The 22,369-nt window shown below is 51.6% G+C and overlaps 2 protein-coding genes across 15 annotated transcripts; one reads left to right on the forward strand and one right to left on the reverse strand.

Moving 5' to 3' along the window:
• Positions 1-303: 303 nt before the first annotated feature.
• Tmem143 (transmembrane protein 143) lies at positions 304-16,259 on the forward strand. 13 transcript variants are annotated; one of them, NM_001107513.2, is made up of 8 exons: positions 304-338; positions 673-904; positions 2,369-2,473; positions 7,919-8,113; positions 9,271-9,401; positions 10,501-10,780; positions 14,830-15,019; positions 15,237-16,259. In NM_001107513.2, the coding sequence occupies exons 1-8, from the start codon at positions 316-318 to the stop codon at positions 15,455-15,457; spliced, it is 1,377 nt and encodes a 458-aa protein (NP_001100983.1). In that variant the 5' UTR covers positions 304-315; the 3' UTR covers positions 15,458-16,259. The 13 variants fall into 13 exon arrangements, 12 of the variants coding, with proteins under 12 accessions (NP_001100983.1, XP_087412518.1, XP_087412493.1 ...); XM_087556392.1 differs by having other exon boundaries at positions 306-338; positions 15,190-16,259; XM_087556367.1 differs by having other exon boundaries at positions 306-338; positions 15,709-16,259.
• Positions 16,260-16,925: 666 nt separating this feature from the next.
• Positions 16,926-20,105, reverse strand: Emp3 (epithelial membrane protein 3). Of its 2 annotated transcripts, none has more exons than XM_087593642.1 (5): positions 19,949-20,098; positions 19,058-19,294; positions 18,743-18,845; positions 18,139-18,279; positions 16,926-17,135 (listed from the first exon to the last, which is right to left on the reverse strand). In XM_087593642.1, the coding sequence occupies exons 2-5, from the start codon at positions 19,133-19,135 to the stop codon at positions 16,966-16,968; spliced, it is 492 nt and encodes a 163-aa protein (XP_087449768.1). In that variant the 5' UTR covers positions 19,136-19,294; positions 19,949-20,098; the 3' UTR covers positions 16,926-16,965. The 2 variants fall into 2 exon arrangements, with proteins under 2 accessions (XP_087449768.1, NP_110474.1); NM_030847.2 differs by having other exon boundaries at positions 16,928-17,135; positions 20,066-20,105.
• Positions 20,106-22,369: the final 2,264 nt, after the last annotated feature.

The following is a 22,369-nucleotide window of genomic DNA, read 5'->3' on the forward strand; positions in this document are numbered from 1 at the left end:
TTTCCGCCTATCCGAATTGATCAGAGAAAGGGCGTGGTCTCGGTAGCCGTTGGGCGGGTCGCCGTTGGCCCGGAGCGCGCGAGGGCCGGACCCAGATCCAAATAGCGGACCCGGGGAGACAATTCTTTGGCGCGTGCGCGCGCATCACCTAAAAAAAAAAAAAAAAAAAAAAGAGGTAAAGAGGTGAGGCATGCGCAGTGGACATAGAGGCTACTAAATGGTTTCAAAAACCCAGGCTGTGCGCATGCGTCTTATTATTTGCTGAAGCCAATCCTCTGGCCCAGAACCTCTTTTTGCACATGCGCAGAAGGCTCAATGACAGTCGCGCGCTGGCTAAGGTGAGGGCAGGGTGGGGGATTGCATGACCCAGGAATGACGATCCAGCACCCGCTATTAACTTTTCCGAGTTTTTCCAACACTCTTGAGATCCACCTCGTTGTTTAAGGTTCTCAGAGACCATCTGTACCGCTACAGAGCCCCTGGGCCTGCAAGACACTCCAAACTACGACCTCTGACCCTACACGGGAGCCAATCTAAATGTGCAGTGTGGAAGGAAACGGAAAAGGATTAGAGGGAGGGAGACTGCACAGGAACTGTCCCAGAAAGGAGGGGTGTGTGGAGGTACTACCTCCAATTGACTTTTGACAACCCCCTTCATTTGCTTATGTTTAGGCTCTGGGAAAAGGGGCAGGCCATGTTGCATGTGACCTGGGGGTCCAGGGTCCGAGTATGGTCCCTGGTGCCTGCTCTCCTCGGGACTCCCCGGGCTCTGTCGTCCCTGGAGAACAGGATGGGGGCGTACCGCAAGATGTGGAACCCCAAGGAGCCCTGCAACTGGGCCCAGCAGTACCGCGAGCGCTTCATTCCATTCTCCAGGGAGCAGCTGCTCCGCCTCCTGATACAGGTACCGCCCATCCGTGGTCTAAGAGCCTAGTGACTACAATTTCCAGCTGACCTTGCGACTGCACCACTATACCTGCTTTTGAGAACAGCTCTAGCGCCTCCTGGGAGTTGTAGTTTCTAGTCTCCTTAGCATTCCTAGTGGGTGCGAGAGAGTTGGAATGCAGGGGCAAGAAAGAGCTCAAATATGAGATACCTAATGAGCTCTGGATTTGAGCTTCTTCTGGGGGCCTTGAACAGGCACTCCGGGACATGAGTTTTTCCCTTGAAATAGATATAACTATCATCCTCAACATTACTTTCTACTACGTAATAAATTTGTACCTGCAAAGCGATAATGATAATTATTATCTTAGTCTGTGACATTGTGCTGCATGTTTGTAATGTATAGAACCATAAGAACAACCCAGTAAGAAAGAGGCCACCATCATCCCATTTTACAGGTGTAAAAGCGGAGGGACTCACCCGAAGCTACAGACAGTGAGTGACGCATGCTTGCTTGACTCCAGAGTGCACCCTTGACCTCACCCTGATCTATTCCAGAGCTTGAATTCTCAGCCCATCATTACTGTCAGAAGATGATCATTCCTTAATATAATAGTTACTTATTGAACACCTGCTGTGTATACCAACTCCTGTGCTAGCTTTTATCTATACCTGTGTACATATTAGCACAAACAATCTCGTCAAAAATTTCCCCTAGTGGCTGGAGAGATGGTTCAGCGGTTAAGAGCACTGACTGCTCTTCCAGAGGTCCTGGGTTCAATTCCCAGCAACCACATGGTGGCTCACAACCATCTGCAATGAGATCTGATGCCCTCTTCTGATGTGTCTGAAGACAGCTACAGTGTACTCGTATAAATAAAAAATAAATATTTAAAAAAAATTTTCTCTAGTTAGTCTGAGAAGATGCAGTTGGGAGCACTTGTTACTCTTGCAGGTGACCCAGAATCTGTTTCTAGCAACGTACATATGAACTCACAATCACCCATAGCTCTAGTTACAGGGGATCCAGTGCCGTCTCCTGACCTCTGCTGGCACTAGGCACACATGTGGTACACATACACGCAATCAAAGCACGTGTAGGTGGTAAATAAATTCTCCCTGCAGTCAGAAGGGTCCATCATGACCCTCAGAAATGGCTTCACTGAACCTTTTGAAAAACTGAGGTTCTGATTCCTTTCACCTCTGCCCTTCTCTGGAGGATGATGTTCTGCTGAGGAAGAGCAGCGGCCACAGAGCACAGATTCTGTGGAGATGCAGTTAGCGGCAGAGCAGGTGCCGAGCCCCTGGATCCTGAAGACGGCTCCTTTTCCTGTGCTATGCTGGCTCAGTACAATCGACCCAATCAGTTTTTAAATACAAATTTAAAAGCTCAGAATTCCCACCCTGAAGGTGGGTTACCTTAAGAGTGTTCCTCTGGAGGATGAGGAGAGAGGCCTAACTGGGTTTTCTTTCTGGGCACCAGGAGTTCCACTCCAGCCCAGCAGAGAGAGCAGCTTTGGAGGCATTCTCAGCTCATGTGGACTTCTGTACCCTGTCTCACTACCATCAGCTCCTGGCCAGGCTGCAGGTGAGGACGGCTCTTTTCCTGCCATGCATGTTTGCCGTTGTCTGTTCAGTATGCCGTGGCCTATACCTGCTTGGAGCCTGGCTCTGCTTTAAGTTCTGAGGACTCTGCGGTGGCCAGGGCAGTTATACTTGCATCCTCATGGAGCTGACATAGAGATGGTGGGGAGACAGGAACTAAAACGAATGTAAAATACGTCTGGCTGAGGGATCTGCAGGGAGAAGGGACTGGGATGTCCTTGAACTCACAGAGACACACACGCTTTTGCCTCCTCTGTGCTGCGATTAGGTGTGCACCAGAATGTGCCAATGTGTGTCTGGAGGAAGTTAGTTATTTGAGTGCTTGTTGGACAGCTGAGGGAGACTGGAAGACTCGGGTCTGTCATGAGGGAGAAGCTTTGGAAGGATCTTGATGCTGAGACTGTCAAGGGAATTAGGGTTTTCAGACTAGGATATTGTAACAAAAAGGCTGTCGGTTGGGGACTGACGTTTCTCCTCAGGGACATCAGGCTCTAAGTTTAAGCTCCAAGTGTCCACGATCTGGGGTTTAGTGAGGGTTGCTTCCTCATTCAGAGTGGATGCTCACAGCCTTGTCCTCACAGGTGGGAGGGGTGAGCACGAGCTCTGGGGTTTCTTATAAGGATGCTGATCTACACAAGGGCTGGCTCATCTTCACCTGAGTCTACTCTGTTAATATCACATCTTGGCCTGGAGGCTGATCTTTTTCTCTAGCCCTTCCATAGATGAGACAGAAACTAAGTGGTCTAGGCACAGCCCTAGGTTACAGTGACAGTGGAGGCCACCTGAAGTAGTTAGGGCTGCAGGTCAACCAGATGCTCCCCATGAAGGATATCCCTAGGTTAGGGTTTCCTCTCCCCAGCTGCTCAGGGGTTGGACCCTCTTGAAATGTATAAGGTTGGGACCTCTCAGACTTCTGAGCTGACGCCACACTCCATCCTCTTGCCGCCCTCCCTGCCTTGCCTTGAACAGTAACAACCCTTCAGAGCCCTGTGTGCACTTTGTGTCTGGCAGTCCTCTAGGCTGCTGCCAGCCCCATGTAAAGGTAGAAAGAGTCAGTGACACAATGTTAGCCTCTGACCACTGCTGTGTGGTGCATGTGCGTCCCTCCATCCTGTACAAACACCGTATTAATTACATAGAAGTTTTATAGGGCCTCGCAGGTATATGTTTCTGCTTCCTGAGAGCAATGGCAACCTTGGCAGGGTTTTGTTTATTTATTTATTGACCTGTGATCTCACTGGCCTCAAATCCACAAATGCACAATCCTCCTGCCTCCCGAGCACTAAAGGATTTTCGTAAGTAATTGGCAGATCTGGGTATGCCCACACCTCAGTTTTCACATCTGTAAGTAGGGATCACAATGGTCCTATTTTTACATGCTAGGAACGTGCCTCTAACTTGCTTCAAGCATAACAGGAAAATGTACAGGATATTTACCCGTTCTTTCTATCCTCTGTGGAGATTTCATGGCACTGTCTAAAGAATGGGCTGGCTGCAAGGCCCAAGGGACTTGAGGGTGCAGGTGAGGTCTTGAGCCCATCCAAATTGGGTGTGGGGGGTGCAAATCAGGGAGAAGTCTCAGCAGTTAAGGCTCATTGCTCTTGAAGAGGACGTGAGTTCAGTTTCCAGCACCCACATGGTGGTTTACAACTGTCGACAACCCTGGTTCCAGGGTATCTGATGTCTTTTTCTGACTTCTGTGGGCTTCTGTGGCACACACACACACACACACACACACACACACACACATATGCAGGCAAAACATTCATACACATAAAATAAACAAGCAAACACAAATGAGAAGCTTATGGTGGCTAGATTTGTATTGCTGGTGGGGAACGATGAACCGGGAAAAGCATCCATCTGTGCCGGAGCAACAGACACATGAGGAGGGGTAAGCAGGGAGAAGGGAGGGAAGGGAGGAGGAGCATGGGGGGGGGGGAGCATCAGACCATATGCCATGTTTAAGTTTCTAGCTTGAAGTTCTCAGAGAACCTGGCTGGTGGCCCTGAAGGCTCCAGCTTTAGTCCCAGGCATGCAATTTTTCAAGGTCAATCTGGGCAGTTGTGGGTGTGGTCTATGGCTGACTGTGGGTGTGGTCTATGGCTGTGGATGTGGTCTATGGCTGACAGTGGGTGTGGCCTATGGCTGTGGGTGGTCTATGGCTGACTGTGGAGTGGTCTATGGGTGTGGTCTATGGCTGACTAGGTTTGGTCTATGGCTGACTGGGTGTGATCTATGACTGACTGTGGGTGTGGCCTATGGCTTTGGGTGTGGTCTATGGCTGACTGTGGATGTGGTCTATGGGTGTGGTCTATGGCTGACTGTAGGTGTGGTCTATGGCTGACTGGATGTGGCCTATGGCTGTGGGTGTGGTCTATGGCTGACTGTGGGTGTGGTCTATGACTGACTGGATGTGGTCTATGGTGACTGTGGGTGTGGCCTACGGCTGTGGGTGTGGCCTATGGCGGTGGGTGTGGTCTATGGCTGACTTTGAGTCTTATCCTGGTCCCAGCATCTCCCTGCTCATTGGCATCGGATGTCTAGCCATCAGCCTTTGCTCAGGCTCTTCCATATGGTTTACCTTCTGCTGTTCTGTGGTGCCTCCAAGGCGTGTCACAACGTCTAGGACAAATTACACATCATACCTGGAAAGGGTTGCAGCTGGGATTCTTGCTACTCCTTCCCTCTCTCCCAGAGCCTTGAGGGCGGTTGTCAGTACAGAAGATGAGGGAGCTAGGGCCGCTTTTGAGGGGCTTTTAAGGTCCTGAAAAGATTCACACTTCATTCCAAATTCAGTAGAAAGCTCTGGGGCATGGCTTTGTGGGAGAGTTTTAAGTGGGAAAAGTCAAGCAGGTAGGAAAAGTTCCCTCCCATGGAGGTGGGGGTATCAGGAGAGATAAGGGGGTTCAGATTGTGACCTCAGGAGTTGAGTATGGGGTGATCATAGGAAGGAATCTGCAGATGGAATATCTTGGAAGGGAAGAACTTGAGGAGACTGGGAGTTACAGGCTGGTAGGAGAAGCCCTCAGAGACTGACACCTAAGGACACCTAAGGCAGCAGGTTTGGCAAGGAAGGGGAGAGTACTTTGATGAAATATTGGACCGCAGTGAATTGAAGCACACGTGAGAGCATGGTTGGGTGGAATTAATGCTCAGACTTGGTTGTCCACACGGATCTCACACAAAGGTTTCGAGGCAGGATGTCCCGTAGGGCCCTGGGAATACAGTTCATTCCATGATGCTCCTCCTCTGCCCTGCGGTGACCTGCTGGGTCTATCTGTTTTACCTTTTCCAGGATCTTACACATACAAGTGCTCTACCTGCTGAGACGTGCCCCCAAGCCCTCCACAGGGGAATCTAGACAAATGTTCTACTACCGAACTTCATCAGATGCCTCACTCATTCACTTATTCACTCACTCATCCATTCACTCATTCACTTATTCACTCACTCATTCACTTATTCACTCACTCATTCATTCACTTTGGTTTTGACTTTCATTCTTGCTTCAGTGTCTTTAGAAGATGGGAAGACATGCCTATCCACATGTTTTTTTTGCTTTATTTTTTTCTTTTTAATTTATTTTATGTGTATGTAAGTCTTCAGACACACCAGAAGAGGGCATCAGATCCCATTGCAGATGGTTGTGAGCCACCATGTGGTTGCTGGGAATTGAACTCAGAACCTCTGGAAGAGCAGTCAGTGCTCTTAACCACTGAGCCATCTCTCCAGCCCTGCTATATCTTCATATATGAGGAGGTTAGTCAGGTACAGCCACAACAGGGGACACAGAGGAGACCAGGAAAAAGACATTTACTTTTCTCACTATTCTAGAGGAAGGTGTCATACCCCATTGTGTTGGGCTACCTGAGGTAGGCACAGCATTGTGGGAGCTCTTTTAGGGTTCCTGGGTCAGCCAGGACTCAGGATTGTACAGGATGAGAGCTTCTGCAGGCTTGGAGCTGTGGGCTGAGTATGGTGTGGCCTCTGGTGGTCTGGCACCTGGCTCTGGGATGAAGCCTCAGAGGAAATGACTCTCTATCGGGAGGGGCTGGAGGCATGGGACAGCTTTGATTGATCACTTTGCACTGCTCAGACATGCTCTGGCTGGGCCATGATGCTCCTTCGAGGACCATGTCTTCAACAGTCTGAAAGGTTTTGTTTTGGCCAGCCCAGGGTGCCCTAATCTACGGGAGATTTTAAAGCTCTCAGGCTCAGCAGGCCAGGTGGGGTTCGAGGCTTGCACAAGTTGCAGTAGGAGTTCAGGGGTGTGGTTGTCATCTCCACTCAGTCCCTGCATGGACCCATCTCCTAGTACCCTGATCTTAGTCTCCCCCAGGGCCTTCTGGGCTCTCATCTTCTGCAGCCTCTTTGCAGAAGGAGAGGTCATTGCTCAGCACAGACCTCAGAGGGAAGCTGGATGTGCTGCTAAGGTTGTCTGTATGGTGTTTTGGTTTTCTTTCTTTCTTTCTTTCTTTCTTTCTTTCTTTCTTTCTCTCTTTCTTTCTTTCTTTTAAAGATTTTTAAAAATTATTTATTTTTATTTTAAGTATGTGGGAACACTGTTTCTTTCTTTCTTCCTTTCTTTCTCTCTTTCTTTCTTTCTTTTAAAGATTTTTAAAAATTATTTATTTTTATTTTAAGTATGTAGGAACACTGTTGCTACCTTCAGATACACCAAAAGAGGGCATCTGGTTCCATTACAGATCATTGGGAGCCACCATGTGGTTGCTGGAAATTGAACTCAGGACCTCTGAAAGAGCAATCAGTGCTCCTAACCACTGAGCCATCTCTCCAGCCCCAGTTTTTTCTTTTTAATAATTTATTAATTTTTATTTTATGTATATTGGTGTTTTGACTATATGTATGTCCGTGTGAGGTTATCAGATCCTTAGAAGTAACAGACAGCTGTGAGCTGCCATGTAGGTGCTGGGAATTGAACCCTTGGAAGAACAGTCATCGTTCTAGCCCCATTTTTTTTTTTTCCTTTTTGAAACACTATGTTGCTCTGGCTAACCTGGAACTTCTTCTTCTTTTTTTTTTTTTTTTTTTTTTTGGAGCTGGGGACCGAACCCAGGGCCTTGCGCTTCCTAGGTAAGCGCTCTACCACTGAGCTAAATCCCCAGCCCCAACCTGGAACTTCTTATGTAGACCAGGCTGGCCTCTTAACTCAACAGAGATCCCCCTGCCTCTACCTCCTGAGTGCTGGGATTAAAGCTGTGTGCCACCATATCCAGCTGGCCAATGTTTTAAGGTGTGTGTGTGTGTGTGTGTGTGTGTGTGTGTGTGTGTGCGTGCGTGAGGGTAATTAACACAGAGTCACTTGGAGGAGAGTAGAGGAGAAGTGAGCTCTGGGCTTTCCCAGTCCTTAGGGACCCACACTACCCATGTTGTGACCTCTCTTTTTACCACCGTCTCTCCTCAGGCCTTGTATGACCCCATTAACCCTGACAGGGAAACCCTGGACCAGCCGTCCCTTACTGACCCTGAGCGCCTGTCCAGTGAGAAGGAAGTGCTCCAGGCTCTGAAGCCCCTGCTGGCCCAGGCCAACTTCTCTCCACTCTCTGAAGATGCCCTGGCCTATGCACTTGTCGTCCATCACCCTCAGGATGAGGTCCAGGTACCTGTCCCCAGAGAAGCCATATTTGCTAGCCTAGAGGAAGCACACATTCCCTTACCCGGCAGGCAAGGGTCATCAGATGAGGGTCTCAGGGCCTGTGCTGGGACTGGCACCTAGGAGGATTTTGTGATGAACAGTGTAGAATCATTCCATGGGGTTGCATGGATGGCTCCATGGTTGAGGACACTTGCTGCGATTATAGAGGCCAGCACCCACATGGTCACTCACAGCAGTCTGTGATTCCCATTCCAGGAGATCCACTGCCCCTTCTGGCTTTTACAGGTGGGCACCAGGCATGCGTGCAATACCCTTACATACATGAAGACCCAACCCCTATACACATAAAATAAAATAAATCTTAAAAACAAATAATCCAAAGTCTGGGCATGGTAGCACAGGCCTTTAATCCCAGCACTCGGGAGGCAGAGGCAGGTGGATCTCTGTGAGTTCAAGGTCAGCCTGGTCTACAGAGCCAGTCAGGACTACATAGTGAGACACTGTCTCAGTATTCCCTGAAGAGTTTTTGTCTACAAAGATTCCACCGAGAAATAACAAAAAAACCCTCTCGATTCCCTCTTCCTTAAAGTCATCAAAATGGGGAAGAAATACTAAAATCTTCTGGTTTTACATCTTCATGAACTTTAAGATATATATATATATATATGTATATATATACATATATATATATGTATGTATATATATATATTTTTTTTTCTTTTGAGCTGGGGACCGAACCCAGGGCCTTGTGATTACTAGGCAAACGCTCTACCACTGAGCTAAATCCCCAACCCCCAAGATCTATTTTTCTTAGATGTACTTTGTCATGTTTTGTGGTGTGTCCTGCCAGTAGTGGTAAGACACAGTCTAAGTGACAATGTCTTGTCCTTGTAGTTGCTTCATGAACGGAGACTCTTAAAACCAATGCTACCTTAGGCTCTAAGAAGATTCTTACATACAGGGCCACCCTAGAGGCTGTGCCCTTCTGCAGTGCTCAACACAACCGACCACGGGTGATTGCCTACCTACCCACCCATCCACACTGCATGCTGAGCAACAAAAGGCAGGGACCGTTTCTGGCTGGGTCAAGTATTATGGCTCCTCGCCCGTAACACTGGGCTCACATTCAGCTACCTCTGCTTCCTTTTCGCCCTTGGCAGGTGACAATAAATTTGGATCAGTATATCTACATACAGTTCTGGGCCTTGGGCCAGAGAGTTGGGCAGATGCCCCACAAGTCCAGTGTGGGCTCCAAGCGTGGCTTCTTCAGAAAGTTGCCCCCTGTGGAGAGGTGAGGAGGCCCTTGTTCCCCAGTTGCAGCAGAAGAGAGCAAGGTTTGAGTTGAGAGGGGACGGACAGGTCAGTGTCTGGCTTTGGTGTCTTGGGCCCCCTGGGGGAAGTTCAGAGATGGGAGGTACAGACTGTTCAAATGCAGCCTTTTCTTCCCAAGAGAAAGTAAGAACTACTGTTTTCAGAGGAAGAGAGGGAGGGTCAGCCCTCCACTTTCTGACTGAGGAAAATTGAGACTCAGAGAAGGGACATACCCTGAAGAAGTGGCACAGCCATGATTCTGATGAACAGCATCCATTAAGAGGTTATATAATTAACCAACCCCAGGCCCATGGCTGCACATGTGACTTACTTCCAGTGTCTTGTGATTAAATAGTGTTCTAAAAGACCATGCAGCATGGAGATATGGAGTTTTTAGATGTGTGTTAGTCAGAATTCTTTAAAGGAACAGATCTCGATCTCTCTCTCTCTCTCTCTCTCTCTCTCACACACACACACACACACACACACTGGATTTATTTATTAGACTGGCTTTCAGGCTGTGGTCAGGATAGTCCAATGGCTGCCTCATGATGGAAAGGTTAAGACTCGGTAGTTGTTCAGTCCTGGAAGTTTCTGGAGAGCTGCTGATTGGAACCCTGAAGTTCATGCTAATACAGGAGGAGGACAACCTCAGAAGCAGGATAAATTTGCCAGTGAGAGTGAGAGCAAGTAGGCAAAACCCAGAAGTTCCCTTCTTCTTGTCCGCTTATTAATCTTGAGACATGGTCTTCCTTATGTTGCCTTGACTAGCCTGGAACTCACTGTGTACACCAGGCTGGCCTCAAACTCAGGAAGATCTACCTGCCTCTGCCTCCTGAATGCTAGAATCAAGGTGTATCTCACCAGACCTTTTATCTGAGCTATCACTAGAAAGGGGGTTGCCATGTTTTAGAACGGGTCTTCCCAACTCAAAAATCCGGTCAAGAAATCTCCTCACAGGAGTGCCCAGAAGCTTGGGTTTTAAGATGGTTCCAGTCAGTGTGACAGCCAGGGTTAGCCATCACGAGGTGAGAGGGCTCTGGCTGCCCTGCTCTCACACCCTCCTTTCTGACCCTCAGGAGATATTTCAAGCGTGTGGTGCTGGCAGCCCGGACGAAAGGAGGGCACCTGGTCCTGAAGAGCTTCAAGGACACCCCACTGGAGGGCTTAGAGCAGCTGCTGCCGGAGCTGAAGGTGCGCACGCCCATGATGCAGCGCGCCCTGCTCAACCTGATGCTGGTGGTCTCGGGCGTTGTGTTCTTCGTCAACGTGGGCATGGTGATACTGTCTGACCTCAAGATGGCCACCTCCCTGCTGCTGCTGCTCTTCGCTGCCTTCATGGGCATCAGGGCCTCCAAGGTGAGCACCCTCGGCACCTCGCTTCGTGGGCTGAGCAGCCAGGGCCCCTGTACGTTCAGTTTTTCCCTGCACTGCCCCTGGCGCACAGTGCCCTAACGTCCTTTTAATCCCTTAATCAGCACCTTTACCCTGGACAGGGCTCTCACTCTTCGTGCCTCAGTTTCTTCACTTGCATTTTAAGAACACAACGAAGGTTGCATACTTTGGAGCTTGACTGACGGGATCTGAGTATGGTTCTACTGTTCCGTCTAAACCAAGTTGCTTAACGTCTCTGTAGCCCAGCTCCTACGCTGCAACGTGATAATGATGAGGAGACCGGAAGTAGAGCCGTACACAGGGATTAAACAAGTCAGTGTGAGCCTGGCACAGTACAGGAAGTACCATGTGAACTCACTGTTGAGGTGATGATGGTTGCTACAGTGGGACTCTTTGTTCCCTACTTTTCCTTCCTAGAGGGTATTATGATCACTAACAGAGCCAGCCCTAGCCCCAAGGGACAGGTTTAGAAACTCAGGGCCTGGGCCAGGAAGTTGTATGTTTAATAAGCTCCCTTTCTGAGTGGCAGCTCAGGGCCTCCTCAGACTGGCGTTGCTCACCAGCTAGGACTCAGGGTCAAGAGGTCAGGTGATGCTGACACCCAACTTGTGTGCCCCTTGCCCTTGCGTGCCCTGTTGGCTGAGGTGGTTGGGAAGGGTGGCCTTTCTCAATTCTTCTGTGGTTGCACTACATCAGGAGTGTAGGCCGACATGAGCCTTGTGTGGTATCCCATCATTCCCTGCTTTCAGCAGTCTTGACAGGCTTTCTCTCAGGAAGCGCTGTGGTAAATCCTACAAGTGTTGGCCAGGCCATACTGGCCACAGGGAGATTGGATACCCAGGGCCAGCACAAGGAGTGGGGAGAGGAGAGCAGCAGGGACCAGGGTGGTAGCTCCGTGCCCACACATCATTCTGGGCTTCTCAGGGTAGCAGGGAGGAAGTTAAAAGGGGAGGAGCCGCTGGGTCGTAGGCACTGTGGAGGGCAGGACCGAAAGCAGGGAGTCTAGAGGGTGGCACCAGACTTCTGGGGAGGGGACACTGACCAAGGAGAGCCCTCCTCTCACATCTCAGGGGCCCTAGCAGGCTGTGGAGCCCGACAGAGTGGAAGGCCCCATTCATCCCTCTCTGGTGTTCTGATTACTCATTCATTCATACTCCAGCTGCAGCTCAGTCCTGACCACCTCCCACTCAGTCAACTCCCGGCCATCCACATCTCTAAGTCTTCATTGCTTCCGTGTCCAGTGCCCCTGGGTTTGCTGTGCCACAGGTCCCTCTCCTGGGCCTTTCCTGTCTCCCTGTGTACAGCCATATCCTCTCTGCCTGGCTTCTCAGCTGCTGTCTTGGAGCAGATTCGTAGAACTCTGCTGGAGCCCTTGTGCCTTGACTCTCTGTGGCCAGCTGGGCCTGGAACCGTGGCTTTCACTGGCTGCTACAGCCAACATCTTCCATATCTGCTCTTTGTGGGGGCATAGCCATGGTGCCTGCCTTGTTTCCAGCCTCCAGGTGGCTTCTATAGCCCATTCCCAACCCCAACCAGGGCAGGCCCTACCCTGCCTTCTTACTACCTTGTGGGGTCCCTGTTCAGCTTGCCTTGTGGTTAGTCACATTCTTTACCACCACTATGCCACCTGACCCTCAGTTTCTGCTCTTTGTGTGTTTGTGACCCCTAACCGCCTCTCCTGCTTCCCTAGACTCTGCATTTGCATGTGCTGTCCCCTCTGGCTGCTTCTCTCTCACTGGGCTGGTCACCCCTCATCATTCCTCATCTTTTGGCCAGAGGCCATCAGCTCTGAGACCTTCCTGGATCATAGAGGCTGGGATGGGTCTCTGGACACCACAGCCTGCCCTCTTTCTGCAGAGCAGGCCGGGCAGCTTGGAGGGTGTGGAGCTGGAGTCTGGGAATGTAGGCCCTGTTAGGGGGCGGAGGCCGGCGGACACAGGCTGGGTGGCATGGGCTGTGGGAGCCTGAGGGTGCATCTGCTCTCCCAACAGCCTTGAGGATGAGGCAGTGTTTTCTGAGAACAGACTGGGGTGTGTTGCTCAGTTAAAGACCCATGATCTGAGGGGATGGGGAGGGAGGCATTTGGGCACAGCAGTGTTTACTATGTGGGCTGCACCAGGGATGGGGTTTAGTGCTTCAAATTTTGAGCTAGGGAGGCTATGAGCAGGGGTGGGGAGATGGGGCCAGGGAAGAGGCAGGCATCAGGATGGGTTAGGGACAGACAAGCTGGCCAGGAGGGAGGAGGATGATGACAGGCTGTGGCCTGTGACCCACAGAAGGTAGGCCTACCAGAATGGGGAGTATGCTTGCATGCCAGTGTGGCTTGCTCCCTCCGCCCTGAGGACTCTGCACTACAGTCCTGACAAATGAAGACAGGGGACCCAGCTGTCCCATGCAGGATGGTCCCTAGCAAAAGATTCCTGCCTCTATGGCAATTGGCTCCAAGGCAGGGATAGAATCCATGGTGTGGGCTCTTAAGAAGAAGGTACAGGGGCTGCAGAGATGGCTCAGTGGTTAGGAGCACTCACTGCTCTTCCAGAGGTCCTGAGTTCAGTTCCCAGCAACCACATGGTGGCTCACAACCATCTGTAATGGGATCCGATGCCCTCTTCTGGTGTGTCTGAAGACAACTACAGTGTACTCGTATACATAAAATAAATAAATCTTTAAAAAAAAGAAAGAAGAAGGAGAAGAAGAAGGAGAAGGAGAGGAGGAGGAAGAGGAGGAGGAGGAGGAGGAAGAAGAAGAGGAGGAGGAGGAGGAAGAGGAAGAGGAGGAGGAGGAGGAAGAAGAGGTCATCCAGCCACACAGCCATGTTGTGAGGCCCCCGGATGTGTCAGTTCAGGCTGGATTTTGGCATGCTAGGATGGGCCTTGCAGCTCTGTCCTTACATTATCCATTGTGTATCCTGATGTCTGGGTCCTCCTGTATGACCCTTGCAAAGGGACAGTGCTGCTCTAGACCACTCTCAAGAGTGGAGCTGGTAGGAGCCGGTAGAAGCAGCCCAAGGGTACAGGACTGCTGGGAGCTCATCCAACCTGGATAACAGTGGGTTTGCAGTGTGGGCTAGGGCCAGGCCGAGGGGCAAAGGGGCCAGGCCAAGGGGCAGAGGGGCCAGGCTGCTCCCAGAACCCTTTACCTGCAGTTTTCTTTACAGCATAGTAGCTTAGATGTTTCTTTTTCAATAATGGGAAGGTTCAAATAGACACAGAAATAGGGTCACCTGCACCCAGTGTTCGGTTCACAACAATCTGATTGCACTGTAACCCCACCATCTGTCTGTACTAGGTCTCTATGAAGCAAATTTAGGTGCTATTTGGGAATATGGAAGAATACTTGACAGGGATATACTGGGATTAGAATTTCCTAGCCCCCCCCCCCCAACCAAAGAACATACATGGGCTGGACCTAGGCCTCCTGCACATACATAGCAGACGTGCAGCTTGGTCTCTGCGTGGAGACCACATGGAGCGGGGCTTGTTCGAAAAGCTGTTTCCTGTACATGGGATGTGTTCTTCTAGCCTCAGTGGAAGAGGATGCACCTAACCTCACAGCCTCGCCTCAGAGATTTGATGTGCCAGCGTGGGGAGATAGCCAGGGTGGAGGAGAAAAAGAGAGGGGGGAAGGATTGTGGGAGGGGGTGAGAAGGAGCAGGGCAGTGAGCAGAACATAAAGTGAATAAGTAAAAATAATAAAAATATTCTAACACACACACACACACACACACACACACACACACACACACAAGGAATTTCCTAGGCAAAAACTCATGTTTGAAATTTTTGCACAAACCCATTAACATGTGGCCAGAAAGCAGAGCCGTGGGCCACTGGCAGAAGGAGTCTGATTCAGCCTAAATCCAGCTTCAGCCCCCGAGTTGAGCTTAAGAAGCCATGCTGCTAGGGCACTCTGGTGCTGCTAGGGCACTCTGGTGCTGCTGGGGCACTCTGGCGCTGCTAGGGCACTCTGGTTCATGGCCCTGCATCAGTGTGTCTAAGCCTGCATGCCCACAGGTGTTTGGGCAGCGCCGTAGCGCCCAGGCCCTGGAGCTGGCACACATGCTGTACTATCGAAGCACATCCAACAACTCAGAACTGCTCAGTGCCCTGGCTCTCCGAGCACAGGAGGAACACATCAAGGAAGCCCTACTGGCTCACAGCTTCCTAGGTCGCCAGCCAGGGGGCCCCCAAGGCACACCTGAAGGTAAGTCTTCCCTGTCTTCTAGGTTCTTCCTGCTGTTGATAGGCCTTCTCTGTTACCTCTCAGGCCCTCCCTGTTGTCCCCCAGGCACTCCCTGCTGTCCCCCCAGGCCCTCCCTGTTGTCCCCCAGGCACTCCCTGCTGTCCCCCCAGGCCCTCCCTGCTGTCCCCCAGGCCCAGGTTTCCTCTAGCTCCAGCTTGGACACAGTCTCTCCCTTCAGAGACCTCCAGGTGGCTGCAGTCTGAAGTGGAAAGCTGGCTTCTGGCCCAGTCAGGCTGTGATGTAACCTTCAATGGACCTCGGGCCCTGGCCCATCTGCAAGCCCTGACCCCCAGCTTTGGATTGTTCCCACCACCTGAATTGCCACAACTGGACCCGCTGGTCCTAGGCACTCCAGAGGCCCCGCAGGCTGCACTGGGTAGTAGCTACCCTTCACCCTGACCACTTACTACCAGGCCCTGCACAGCCAGGGTGCCAAGCTCCGCCTCCTCCGTGGCAAGCTGTCAATCGTGGCAACTGCATCTCCTTCCTGGACTTTCAGTTGTTTACAGGCTATTATTTCTGCTAGGCCATTAATTTTGCTATGCTATAGAGTTAAGAGTAGCCAATCAGGGCTGCTGGCAGTTGCTAGGCAGCCTCCTGAGGCCAGCCAATCAAAGCCATTTATTTCGGCTTGTTATTTTATTTCTTAGACCCGTCCCTGGCGGGAACCTCACCAAGGTCGGTGGAAGAGGCGGGGCCTGGGGGGAGCGGGGGAGAGGCTGGACGCAGCTGCTGGATTGCAGCTGCCAGCCTTGGCCACACTGAGATGGGCCAGGCTGTGAAAGCTGCACTGGGAGGCCCTGCTTCGTCATCTGTTTAGCCTGCACAGAATGGCCCGCCACATGCACCTGAGCAGGGCCCACTGCAACCCAAGAGCTGTTTGGTTCCGGTACACAGTGAGTGACAGACACAGGGCACCTCAGCCACAGGCAGCCAATCAGAATGTGTGGAGGAACCTCCTCAGAATCCATGAGATGAGCCATCTGTTCTGCAGCTGATCTGTTCTGGTTGGAGGCACTGGAAACTTCTGGCCCCAAAAAAGACTTTCAGGATTCCACCCCAGGATTACTCCAGCTCAGGCCCCAGCAGGCTCCTAGGCCTGCTCTGCCTTGCTGTAGAAATCACGTTAGCCTGGGTCTCCCTATCTGTACACTGTGTGTCACTTCACCCTCTTCCAAAGGAATAAATCATGCTTAATAAATCTGGATTAGTGTGCTGCAGGTAAAGGGAGGTTTGGGATCAGAATCCTGGAAAGAGTGTGTGGCTGGGTCTGGGACTGGACTCTTAGAAGCACTCATGCCCGAGGAGAGTTTTGCCTGCAACGGTCTGGGTATCAAACAGGAAGACAGGGCTCAGGGGTGCAGACTGCTCCACTCTCAGTGTCACACAGCCAGAAAGTAGATGGCTGGGAAATCCAGCTGGTACCCATTGCCTGAGAGTAGAGGAGGGTGTCATATTGGCTGCAGACGTGGCCTTTGTTGGCGAGGGAAGGGTTGGGTTGTAGAAGGGAGGGGAGGACGGTTTGCAACGGGAAACAACCAGTCACACAGTGCCTGGGCCAGAGAGGAGGTAGAGAAGAGATCATCAACTCAGAAATGCACAGCAGCCTGGGTTCCTGAGAGTGACACCACATAGATCAGGGAGAGGGGACCGACATGAACCTCTACTGAGGTCTTCAGGGAGGAATGGGGTGGATCCTTTTCTTACCTAAGTAGGGTGCCCTGGGGAAGCTGGCTCCAGCCAGTGTCCCAGGTCACAGAGCCTGGGGGTTGAGCTCTGGATGAGACCAAGGAGCGCAGGTGGTGTTAGGAGGAGTGAGAACAGAGTCAGCCTCGTGGTATTGTGAAGAAGAGGAACCCAGTCAGCCTCGTGGTTACAGGGCTTTATTTTCTAGGGGGACACAGCGCTCATTCTCGTTTCCGCAGGTGGATGTAGATGATGCCACTGACCAGGGCGAGTGGAAAGGCCACCCAGGCCAGGGCGAAGCAGTAGCCGAAGCTGCCTCCACTCGGGTGCTTTGCCAGGATCTCCTTAGCATGGATGGCATAGATCAGTGCCCCGGAGAACACAGCCGCACCTGTGGAACCACCAACAGCAGGGTGGGTGCTGGGGCTGGCCGCACAGGAGGCCGCACTGCCCTAGGTCCTCAGTGGTCTCTCAGAACCACCACCACCTCTGGTCCCTAACACTCATCTGAGAAATAAGGCCATGATGGCTGTGCATCCATGAGCCAAACATGAGATAAGTAAAATGAGGGGGGTTCTCTGGGAATCCAGGAAGATGTTCCCAAAACCACCATGATTAACTCAGCCCTTTGCAGCCTGGAGCCAAAAAATTAAAAAAAACAAAAACAATAGAGTTGTGCTTTCAGGTCTTCTTGACCTCTTCATCCACCCACTGCCTCAAGCTTCAATTTATTTGACCTTAAAAAAAAAAGTGGGACCCAGGGTGCTGAGGCAAGAGGACAAAACATTCAAGGCCAGCTAGGACTATTTATCAAAACTTATTTCCAATTAAAAAATAAAGAGGCTTGAGAACCCATGCCCAGGACACACCACTGTGGAGCTGGGCACACGCCTCAGAGATGAGAGCCCATCTGGCATGCTGTAGGCCTTTTGTTGTAGCCCCAGTATTGAGAGAAGAGAGAGAGAGAGAAAAAAATCAACTCCTTGAACAAGTACCCAAGAAACTGCAGTTGGCTGATAAGATTCAGAATATTTCATGTGCGGGTCCTTTTTTTTTGTTGTTGTTGTTCTTTTTTTTTTTTTTTTTTTCGGAGCTGGGGACCGAACCCAGGGCCTTGCGCTTGCTAGGCAAGCGCTGAGCTAAATCCCCAACCCCTTGTGTGCGGGTCCTTTAGCTGACTCCATCCCTGGAACCCAAATCATTTGCCAGATCCTACTTCTCAAGCACTGGCTTGCCACAGAACCTCTCAGAACCGTAGCTGCACTAGCCGGTGAGGGTCACAGAGGCTGCTCTCAGGAGAGGGCTGGGGTCCTGAGGATGCTTTGCGTTTTGAGCCTTGAGTGGTCTACTCCCATTCCTTGCCTCCATCCCCCACGCTGGGGGGAAGTGCTTACTGGTGCAGAGCTGGCAGAGGCCGGTGGCGTAGAAGAGCCCTCCTCTCCGCATGGTGTAGAGTTGGATCATGAAGAGGATGAAGGACAGACAGCAGAGGATGAGAGACAGCACCATGAGCGCCTGCACTGCCTTCAGCCAGCCTACAGGGGGCGACACAGGGGAGGTCAGGAGCTGGCTAGACTCTACCCACTCCAGGTTCAGCCAGGCAAGCTTCAGGCATGAACATGTTACAAGGATTACGAGGTTTACCAGGCAAACATCCTACTGACGAGCTGCATCCCCCCCACCCCTGGCTGTCACTTAGAATCCTGGAGGGAGGCAACTCCATCTCTTAGAACTCTGGCCTTCCCCTACTCTCCCGCAGGTTCAATGAATGGCTCCCACATTCATACCGCTAGCTCCACTTCTCAGAACTTGGGGAGCTTTCTCCCCGTTCCTTAAGCTACAGCATGTGGCCTCCACCCTCTCTGGATTGATCAGAATAGAGGCAGTGCCTCTCCACTCAGACAAGCTGCCTATGGCTGCCCCAGGTTCTCACTGCCTAGGTTAGGCTCCCAACCCTGGTCCTGGCTGGCCTCTCCCTGCCCTCCACTATATGCTCACCGTTCTCACTGACGTTACTGCAGGCCCACGTTTTAGCGGTGGTGTTCCACGTGCAGTCATACCACAGGTTCAGGGACTCCTTCTCTGGGAGAGTCCACCAGGACTGGAGGGGACAGAGACCGGGGAGGGTGAGGTGAGAAGCAGGACAGAAAGATGTCAGGGAGAGTGGGGATTGGAGGCACCTGATGGGCCAAATGCATGGGCAAGGCGAGGGCAAAGGACCCAGGCAATGGAGAAGTAGGGAAGAGGAGGAGAAGGGAGGTGGGGGCTTAGAGATGGGCTGCAGCTGGGGTTCCCAGTGAGCTGGAAGCTTACCTTGTCCAGAGTGGCCACGAAAAGCAAGACAAGAATGAGGATGTGAAGGGCAGAGACCACCAACAGGAGGAGTGACATGGCTGCCAGATGCTGGCTCAGAGCAGGAGAGGCAAGCCTTCGAAGGGTCGGAGCACTCAATCCTGGGGGAAGAGGGCTGGGGTCTGGCTCTCTAAGTCAGAGAGGAAGGCTGGGGAGGACTGTAAGGTCTGAGGAAAGACGGCTTGGTTCGGGAAGTCTCTGTGTGAGGGAGAAAGGGAGTAGGCTGAGCAGTTCCTCCCTGGGGAGAAGGGTAAGCCCCGGGACTCCTGTGCTACTGGAGAGCATCCTAGATGGACTTTTGGGAGACAGGGGAATGAACAGGACTAACAATGAGTTGGGGCATCTTCAGAGCTCTGTCTCTAGACCATGTGGGTCGCCGTATGAAAGTTGAAACTGACACCCTTTCCAATCCATCAGGAGCAGGAATTGCCCCCAGGACAGGCATCCTTGACTCACTCACTCACTCTCTTCTCCTGGGGTGAGTCATGGGTGACTCATCCCCTCCTCCCTCCAGCACCAGGGAAATGCCAGCCCCTGGCTGAGTCTCTGTGGTCCTCACCCAACCCGACTGCAGACCCGAGGCTCCGGACACTCAGGGAGATGGATTTGAAGTAGGGAGGGTGAGGTCTGAGTGGAGAGACCACCTCCTACCACCCTTCAGTGTCCAGAGAACTCAGCCAGCCCTGGGAGCCCTCCTGCACCCCTTAACCTCAGGCGGGAGTGGAAGACCTCAGGGAGAAGCCACAGGGCATTCTTCATGGTGGGCTCTGCTGGGACCACAAGTCTCATGGGCGGCCCTACCCCTTCCTGTATTCCTATCACAAAGGCTGCCAAGATCACTTCTTCAATTACCAGACTTCTCCTCTGGAGCTAAGAGCAGAGGGCTTCTTCCTGCCTGAGGTGCCCCACCCATGGTGCCATGCTGCCCAGTAAATAAAGTCCCATCTGAATAACGGATTGAAAACTTACCGAGAGTCGCTGAAGAAGTCAGAGTTGGAGTCTGTCCTCGATTGGGCCTCTTGCCCCGCCCTTCTGCTCCCTCCTTCCACTCTGAGGCCCCCGCCTCCCTCACCGCCTTCCTTCCACCCCTTAATACCCACCCTTCTCCCTCTGCTTTCCCCCTCCCTCCCTTTCTCTCTCTCCTCTGGTGGTTTTCTGCTTCTCTCGATCTCAATATATCCCAACCCTTTTATATCCACTTTAGCCTCGCCCAGCTGAGGTCTCCAGTCAGGGGAGGGCACAAATTCTTGGTTCCTTATTCTCTGCCCACCCAGTCACACAGTAGGCATGTTCTGGGACCTCCTTTCAGGACTCAGATGAGAAGTCCTTGGGGCTCTGGGGTGGGACATGTTACCTCCTTGAACTGGATGCCTGCTCTCTTTGATGAAGTTTGGAGCAGAGTAGATGACACAAGCAATCTGGAGAAGACCAGATCCCTGTGACATAGATCAAACTTTGGGCCGACTCATGGCAGGACAAAAAGTATACATCTATGGAAAGGGGCAGGATTTTAATGAATGCCTTTAAGAATGCCAATGTTGCTATTTGTAGGTCGTGTGACCTGGGATAGATTATTTCACTCACTTGGGCCTCAAGTTTGCTAATCTGTGTAGTGGGTATAACACACACACACACAGTAAAGAAAATAGAGTGATAGCAATAATGACTAGGTGGGCAGATGCTAATAAAAAAGGATAATCCTGGAAAGCCTCTTGGAGGAGGTGATATTTGACCTGAGTTGTTTGGACACTAGGGAGAAAAGAAAATGTCCCAGGCTCAGAGAAGAAACCTGTGCTATTTGGAGAACAGACAAAAGGGCCAGTGTGGCTGGAGCACAGGGAGCCTAGGGTGTGGTGAGTGGGACATCAGAGGATTCACTTGGAAATTCATGGAGGAATCAGGATTTTACTGTAAGTGCTGTGGGAGGCCATTAGAATTTTCACAGCACTCTAGTCCCAGGGTTATAGTGTGAACTATTATAATTTATTCTCAGGGCACTGAGTTAGCGGGTGTGGGTGATGACGAGTATATCTGCATCCCTTGGTAGCGGACCAAATCTTAGTTCTGATGAAGTTAGGAGTGGGGACCTGGATGATGAGAAGTGTGAGCATCCAATGGGGCCAGAGCTGATGGGTGTCATGACCTAAGCCTGCAGAGGTGAGGACTAGCTAGACTGGTGATTAGATGGGGAGCTGGGTACCACACAGCACAGATTTTGCAGCCACTCATTGGCTATGTGATCATGGGTATTACTGATGACTTCTCCGTGCTTTTCTTCATCTGTAAAAGAGGGATGGCATACTGGGTAGCTTAGATCTAGAGCAGTGCTTGGCAGTTCTGTACAACTTATAGCAGGTTTTGGAGCCCCGAGTGGAGTCAGGGGAACTCTGGTTTAGAGTCTCTAGTAATTGGAGAAAGGGCAAAGACTTGGGTGGGTCCAGTGGGTCCCGAATCTCAAGTTTGGAATCCTAAATGAGGATGATTGGAGGAGGGGAAGTAGAGAGAGGGTCACCGAGGACAAAATTGGGGGGGGGGCGCTGGGATGGAGTCTATGATTGCAGGGACAGGAGGCTGCATCCCAGGCCTGAGAGGAGTGTTGGAACCAGGAGCAAGGAAAATGCTAATGGGCTGAGGAAGCCAGCTGGGAACAGTTTTAACACTCCTTGAGAGTTGCAAAAGTTCAGTACTTGGGGTACCTAGGGGAGACGTTTAGGGAATCCCTAACAATAGTGTCCAGTAGAAGTGGAAGTATCTAGAGTCAAAGGGTGGTGGTGGGATCTCCCCTGCCCAAGCCTCGGAGGAGCGCTGCATCGCAGCCACTTCCTCCCACAGGAAACCGCAGGCGTTGGGCACACCCAGCCTTCAGGCAGTGGCGTCTACAACCCGCATGCACGACGAACACGTGGGATGAAGAGCTTGGTCAGATGGGACCGCTGGAGGTTCCGCCCACGCCCACTTCCGGCTCTGCCCTACGTGTCCCCAAACCGTTGGTTGCGCACGCGTAGTGAACCTGTGTAGGATCTGAGATAGTGGTGAGCGTTCCTCTAAACCATGAATCCCCCAAATAACCAGTCCAAGGCACGCTCTTCTTGGATCAGCACCAAGGACCCCGCCTAGTCCCAAAGTCTTCTAAACGTTTTCCTTCAGATTCTGCTTCCCCGGATACATGCTGCGCTGCCCATAGTACCGCGCTCCACGCAACCCACATTGACGTCCGGAAAGTGTCCCTCTGAGGCATCCAAGTCAATCCCCCGGCACCTCACTTGACTCTTT

The sequence above is a fragment of the Rattus norvegicus genome, chromosome 1 (assembly GCF_021556685.1).
Source record: "Rattus norvegicus strain SHRSP/BbbUtx chromosome 1, alternate assembly SHRSP_T2T, whole genome shotgun sequence".
In the NCBI taxonomy this organism is placed as follows: Eukaryota; Metazoa; Chordata; class Mammalia; order Rodentia; family Muridae; genus Rattus; species Rattus norvegicus.

Bases quoted from the DNA above. Each gene is read 5' to 3' on its own strand.
- Tmem143 (NM_001107513.2), top strand. From the start codon at position 316: ATGACAGTCGCGCGCTGGCTAAG. The intron at 8,114-9,270 runs GTACCTGTCCCC...CGCCCTTGGCAG, and splicing joins ACCCTCAGGATGAGGTCCAG to GTGACAATAAATTTGGATCA. The intron at 15,020-15,236 runs GTAAGTCTTCCC...CTCTCCCTTCAG, and splicing joins CCCCCAAGGCACACCTGAAG to AGACCTCCAGGTGGCTGCAG.
- Emp3 (XM_087593642.1), bottom strand. From the start codon at position 19,135: ATGTCACTCCTCCTGTTGGTGGTCTCTGCCCTTCACATCCTCATTCTT. The intron at 18,280-18,742 runs GTGAGCATATAG...CGCCCCCTGTAG, and splicing joins CAGTAACGTCAGTGAGAACG to GCTGGCTGAAGGCAGTGCAG. The intron at 17,136-18,138 runs GTAAGCACTTCC...GTGGTTCCACAG, and splicing joins CCTCTGCCAGCTCTGCACCA to GTGCGGCTGTGTTCTCCGGG.